This window comes from Raphanus sativus, chromosome 4 (genome assembly GCF_000801105.2).
Source record: "Raphanus sativus cultivar WK10039 chromosome 4, ASM80110v3, whole genome shotgun sequence".
NCBI classification, from domain to species: Eukaryota; Viridiplantae; Streptophyta; class Magnoliopsida; order Brassicales; family Brassicaceae; genus Raphanus; species Raphanus sativus.
The window spans coordinates 36,577,932-36,585,439 of NC_079514.1; the positions used below are offsets into that span (position 1 = coordinate 36,577,932).

At 21.7% G+C, this 7,508-nt stretch overlaps 1 protein-coding gene across 1 annotated transcript; it reads right to left on the reverse strand.

The window, feature by feature from the left end:
- Positions 1 to 1,011: 1,011 nt before the first annotated feature.
- On the reverse strand, positions 1,012 to 5,851 carry LOC130511333 (beta-glucosidase 15-like). The gene is made up of 8 exons (XM_057008264.1): positions 5,550 to 5,851; positions 5,381 to 5,450; positions 4,766 to 4,824; positions 4,589 to 4,664; positions 4,422 to 4,499; positions 3,865 to 3,952; positions 3,673 to 3,704; positions 1,012 to 1,016 (listed from the first exon to the last, which is right to left on the reverse strand). The coding sequence occupies exons 1-8, from the start codon at positions 5,694 to 5,696 to the stop codon at positions 1,012 to 1,014; spliced, it is 555 nt and encodes a 184-aa protein (XP_056864244.1). The 5' UTR covers positions 5,697 to 5,851.
- Positions 5,852 to 7,508: the final 1,657 nt, after the last annotated feature.

The following is a 7,508-nucleotide window of genomic DNA, read 5'->3' on the forward strand; positions in this document are numbered from 1 at the left end:
TTACCTATTATTTGCGAAGTGATTTTTCGCAACTGAGCTCTCACGTTAAAAGTTAGAGCGGCTAAATACATTACTACCCTTAATGAATAATTAAATTTTTAATATGTTATTAACCATAAATTCAAAAACGAATTTCAGTAAATTTTTAGTTATCATTATCTAAAATAGCTTTTATTGTGTTTATCTAAAAAATATTTAACATCATATTAGAAAAAGATAAACGCTTAATAAATAATTTGATTTGTTAGTATATAATCAAACATAAATTAAAAAGAATTTTAGTGAATTGATAAATTAATTATCTAAAATAATTTATACTGTGTTATCAAAAATATTATAATTATCCAATATTATTTATATTTTGTTATAAAGTCTTTATTTATTACCTATTATTTGCGAAGTGATTTTTCGCAACTGAGCTCTCACGTTAAAAGTTAGAGCGGCTAAATACATTACTACCCTTAATGAATAATTAAATTTTTAATATGTTATTAACCATAAATTCAAAAACGAATTTCAGTAAATTTTTAGTTATCATTATCTAAAATAGCTTTTATTGTGTTTATCTAAAAAATATTTAACATCATATTAGAAAAAGATAAACGCTTAATAAATAATTTGATTTGTTAGTATATAATCAAACATAAATTAAAAAGAATTTTAGTGATTTGATAAATTAATTATCTAAAATAATTTATACTGTGTTATCAAAAATATTATAATTATCCAATATTATTTATATTTTGTTATAAAGTCTTTATTAACCTTTAAGTATAATTAAGTTAATTACATATAGTTAAAATGAACTTTAGTGGTTTAATCATTATTATTATATAAAAGCAGTTTATATTGTGCTATCCAAATAATAATCTTACATAATTTTTATTAAAAGATAAGTTTCTCTATATATTATTTAATTTATTATTAAATATTTGAACCAATTAACAGTAATTTATCATCATAATATTTCAATTTAATAATATATTAATTTATAAATATTTGAAAAATTATTTAATCTGCATATTCGGATAAAACACCGAAAAATAATATATAATCAATTACTTGATGGTGGTATCTTGATTTTTTTATGGTGGTATCTTGATTTTTATCCACACGTTATTATTTGAGAATTGATTTTTCACAAAAAAAAGTTTCAAATTAAAAATTGGAGTGACTAAGATCATTTACATTCTTAATGAATAAAATATATAACTTAACTAAAAAATAAAAAAAATTTATTTATTTGATTAAAATATAAAACTATACTTTAAATAAAAATATAATTTCTATATATTGTGTTGTTATCTAAAAAATCTTTTAATATTTGTAAAAGAACATAGAACAAATAACTAAATATTAATCCAGTAAAAATTTTAACTTTATATAAATATAAAGAGGATATTGGTGACTTTTAAGATTTATTTCTCTATAATGTATATAATGTACAAGGATATTTTCAAAAAAAATTATAATATTTTAAAAAATCAAATGGACATCAAAATAATAAATTATTCTTTTGATTAGTAATATATATACATATATATATTAATAAATATTTTAAAATGTTTAAGCCCGCATGTGCGGGCACAACACCTAGTCTATACTATTATTTGCGAAGTGATTTTTCGCAACGGAGCTCTCACGTTAAAAGTTAGAGTGGTTAATATCAATATTACCCTTAATGAATAAAATATATAATTAAGGTAAAAATAAAAATGAAAATTACTTTATTTAATTATATAATTGATTAAAATTAGTAATAGTAAGATTTATCCAAAATCTAAAAGTATTTTAAAATATAAATATAATTCCTATATGTATGTTGTGTTGTTATCTGAAATTTTTTAAAATAAAGTTGAAAACATAAAGTATATAACTAAATATAATTAAATGATATTATTAATTTTATTTAATTGAAAAGAGAATAAGTGACTAGAAATATATATAATTAAGCTAAAAATAAAAACGAAAATTAATTTATTTGATTAATAATTGATTAAAATTAATAATAGTAAGATTTATCCAAAATCTAAAAATATTTTAACCAAAATAATAATATTGATGATTTTTTAAAAAATAAGATAATTCTCATATATTGTGTTGTTATCTTAAAATATTTTTTAATTATAAAATTAAAAATTAGGTATAAAACAGTTTATAATAATTAAGTGGTTAAAATCAATATTGATTTTTATTAATATTTTTTTTTTAAATAAGATAATTCTTATGAATTTTCTTTTTATACTAAAATATTTTTCAATCATAAAAGTTAAAATAAGATATAAAACAATTTATAATAATTAAGTGGTTAAAGTCAATATTACCTTTAATGAATTTTATATATAATTAATTATATAATTAAAAACGATTTTTATTAATAATATTAGAATTTTTTAAATATGATGATTCTTATATATTGTGTTGTTATCTTAAAATTTATTTTTTCAATTATAAAAGATATAAAATAACATATAAACTATTTATAATTAAATATTAACCAACTAAAACCATTTTGTATAAATATTTTTCTAAGATATTTCTATATATTAAAAACAAATTTATATTAATCAGATTAATTTTTAATAAAATAAGATAACTTATATATTGTGTTGCTATCTTGAAATTATTATTTTTGTTATAAAAGTTAAAAATAAGATATATAACAATTTATTTATATCTTTACTTTTATATATGAATTTATTATATAGTTAAAACAAATTTATATCAATAATATTAATTATTTTTAAAAATAAGATAATTCTTATGTATTGTGTTGTTATCTTAAAATAATTATTTCTATTATAAAAGTTAAAAATTAATATATTAAACAATCTATCTATCTAAACTATTATTTGAGAAGTGAATTTGTTTATTTGTGATGCTATTCATAATTATACATTTACTCATATTTTTTGCTTAATTATTAATATTAATTAATAAATAATTTTAGTGATTTAACCGATAATTGGTCATTATCTTAAAAATAATTAAAATATGCTAAAGATAATATCATAGCTAAACTTATACATATAATTTAGTAATATTAAAGTATTACTTATATGTTTATAATTACCCATAAATAATTATAAACTTAGATAAAATTACTTATGTATACTATTATTATATGTTTAAAATCACTTATAATAATACAAATATCAAAAGCATTGATACAATAATAATTTATTACTATATATAATAATAAATACATATAATAATTTATTATTATATGTTTAAAATCATTGTGATAATTTCCGAAAAAATTAGCGGAAGATTCAAAATTATTTATACTATTATTTACAAAATAATTTGTACGCTCTCACGTTTAAATTTAAAACGTTAAATTTGTTATTATTCTTAATAAATAATTAGGGTATATTTTTAATATATATTTACCCATAAATAAAAAAAATCATGGTATTCATCATTATCTAAAAGATTCTATATTATATTATTTAAAATATTTTACATCATATATTTTAAAAATAAATATAATGTATGTATATATGGATATTTTATTAAAATAAAAAAAATATTGAATATAAAAATTAATATTTAGTTAATTATTAAATATTTCAAAAGCATGAGAATAATTTTTCAATAAGGTTTTTAATTTATAGTAGATTTGTTTATAATTTTTTTTTAAACTATTAAGCCCGCAGGTGCGGGCAAAACATCTAGTATCCGCATAATTGCGGAAATCGTTTCTGTTCCATCCACCCAAAAACAAATACAATATAATCAGCGGATTTTGTTGTAAATATATATGATATATTCTATCATGTTATCAATATATCTATTTTCCTTTCTTTTTTTTTCTGTGATAGTATTATACATGCTAAAAAAATATAGGTTTACAGAACTTACACAATTTCTGCGCCAAGGAATCCACCGTAAGCAGCTTCAAGGCTTTGTGGTGTGTCCCAATGGAAAATGGTGACAAAAGGCTTAATTCCTATAGACAGTGAAACAATATTTTCAATACTGCTTAGGTAGCCTTTATCACAAAAAAGTATATCTTCTATTTGAAGGGTGTGGAATAAAACTTATTAGTCGATATCTCGCCAAGATTGAATTCTTAGTGTGATGAGTTTCCGTTCGAAAAGTGTTATAGATAATTCAGTGGCCAACATTTAGTTTTTCCAAATCGGTACGTGAAATCAAACCAAACCACTTACTTTGAAGTCAACCAACTTTGGTTTTATGATTTTATCTGGTGTATTTTGAAGATATAACTTAAGAAATGTGCATCTTCAGTTAGAAGTCATTAGAAGAAAGTCTTAGTATAAGCATAATAGTGTGGAACAAATTTGTAATCCAATATATCACATTTAGAAAGTACACATACATAAGTCCAACTTTGAAAAACATTGTTTTACTAAAATCTTAAATCAAAGTAATGTGAATAAGAGAGCGTATTTTACCTTTGGACAAAAGCTCATTGATCAAGTTGTTGTAATAGTTAATACCAGCTTGGTTGATTCCTCCTTTAAGATTCCCTCCTAAATAAGAAACCGCTCATTAGCATTATTAGTTCTGGGAACAAATCAAATCACATGTCAACAACCTCCAAAGAGAAAGAAGAACTTACGAGGCAATATTCTCGACCATGAGATAGAGAATCTGTAAGCATTGAAGCCAATTTGATGCAATAAAGCCACATCTTCCTGTAATCCAATATTTTAAAATAATTGATATAATCAAAGCATGTGGCAGATTTTGAGGCCAATGCCAACAAAATTCACATAATGCCAAAAAACACAATTACCTCGTACATATGGTAAGAGTCATCTGCAACAGACCCATTGCTACCATCCTTTATCTTCTGTGGTTAATTAAAAATAAAATAAAATCATTAGTTGAGTTTATAAACTGTTATTCAAAAAAATAAAAAAAGTTTATCAACTAGACTCCCATTACTACCATCCCTTTTATTCTTTTCTGTTTCAATGAAATTTCACATTTGGTCCTTTTTCAAATGTCATGAAAGAACAATCAACTACTCCTTTTATATCATTCTAAATGGATTTTAAGATTTTATCACAAACATAAAAAATACAAAATTTTATGTAATTTATATTGGTTATATAAAATAACATTAAATAAAACTAGTTCAACCAATAAAAATACACTATTTTATAATTGAATGCAAATTCTAAACGATATTTAATTTTTATCTAGAATATCACTTATTTTAAAATAAAATTGAAATCCTTAAAATCAAATAAAGTGATACGAAGAGAATATTAATTAGAGTATATTAACACACACACACACACATATATATATATATATATATATATATACTAAATGCTTGGATCTTCAACCTATAAACCTGTATTCTCTAGATCCTACAAACCTGAGATTTGAATTTAAGTAAAACCTGGGTATTTTTCAGAGAATGTATCCCAGATACTTGGTCCTCTACCATCTTCATGGGCAGCTCCTTCAATCTGAGAATTGTTAAAACAAAAACCGATAAATTATCTAATCAGTTATCAGATTTATTTAATAAATGAATAATAACATTAGAAGAAACCAAAAAGAAATACCTGGTAAGCAGATGTCGCAGACCCAAAAACGAAATCTTCGGGAAAATCACTCCTCCTTAGTTTAGGAGTTGAAGAGTTGTTCTTGGCATGTATTTCATTGAAGGCCAAGACAATGAGCACTAGTAAAAAAATATGTTTTCCTCTCATTAAATTTCTTTCGGTTTTCAAATTTTCTTTTGTTCAGCAGACGATGAAGTTGGTATTTCACTAGTTGAGTGATTCTATAAGTACAGAAATTTTATAAAGATAATCTGAGAGAGAGGAAAGGGGGAGGGATGCTGAGCGAGAGAGGGAGAGGGAACGATTTTATGTGTGTTTTATCAGCACATATGGTAGGTGTGTGCACTTTACCCGATATCCGAAACCGCATCCGAATCCGACCCGGAAAAGAAATCTGAACCGAAGTAACAAAATACCTTAATGGGTATTAAGTTATGAGAGATTGGATATCCAAACCCGAATGGATAATATCCGAATCCGAATAGATATCCGAAGATAACCGAACATATGTATACTTATCCTTATATTTTTAGTTTACATCTCCTATTTTATTTAAAATATTTATATTGATGTTACACATACTATAAGATCATATAGTATATATATAATTATGAAGAAACTCATTTGACATTCATTTAAAATGCATGTCAATTTTTTTGTTTCATGTATTAACAAAAGTTAAATCCAAAGTTAAAAAAAAAATAGCCAAATCTATTAATCATTCAATTTATAAAAAAATAAAAAAATCAGTTAAGTGAAATCTATATATTTAAATACAACACTTAAGAAATGAATTTCTTTTTCTTTTAAAATCCAAATATCCGAACCCGATCCGAAATAATCGAACCCGAACTAAAAATATCCGAACCCGACCCAAAGTACAGAAATACCTTTCTATATCCTATACCAAAATACCAAAAAAATCAAAAAATCTGATCCAAACCCGAATAGGTATCCGAACACCCACTCCTACATACTGACATAATTATGTTACAAATATTTATTATTCTATTCATTATTAATTCATTATTAAAAACTATAAAAAAAAAATTTCTCAGTTAAAAAGTGTTTATACATCTTTCTATTTCTTAATATAATAATTTATGATTAAGTTTTTTCCGGATAACAGCATAGTTTGTATAAGAATTATATTTTTAGGTTTAAAATATGATTTTATTAAAAACAATTATTTACTAAGTTAATATTTATTATTTATTAATTTTATAAACGATATTAAATAATTTAAATTTTAGGGTGAGAGTTCAAATGTGAAAAATCACTTAGCAAATAATAGTATAAATAACTATTTATTATACAATTATTAAAATTAAATACAAGTATCTAATTATCTTCTTATGTGCTGATAATTAATTTATTTGCATTAATCAATTATCTAAAACTGGTTCATTATAAAATTTATTCATAATAAAGCTAGGATATGATATATTAAATTCTGTTTTATTTTTATTTTTTAATTTAAAAGCTGTATGTTTAAGATCAAAATGTTCTTTAATAATAATTAAATCATCAATACACAATTTGATTTAAAACTAAACACTTCTTGCAATTTGTAGTTGTGTTTGGAAAGAATCTCAGTGATATTAAAAGCATTAGAAACAACTATAATTAATAAAACAAGAACAAAATACTAAACAGCTAATAATAATTATATGTTACCAATAATTTAAATCTTATAGACTACATTTCAAAAAAAAAAAAGAAATTACAAAATATGTACTATATATATATATATATAACCAGTTAAGTAATACTAAAAATATAAGATAAATAAAATTAATTATGGTATTATCGTTAGACTTTATTATACACAAATTTAACTAAAATTATATATTATAGTTAATTAGAACTTGACATACGCAGATGTTTGTGTAAAATAGATGATTGAATCTAAAATTATGAATAACATTAATTAGTAAAAAATACCTTTAAGTATTATTT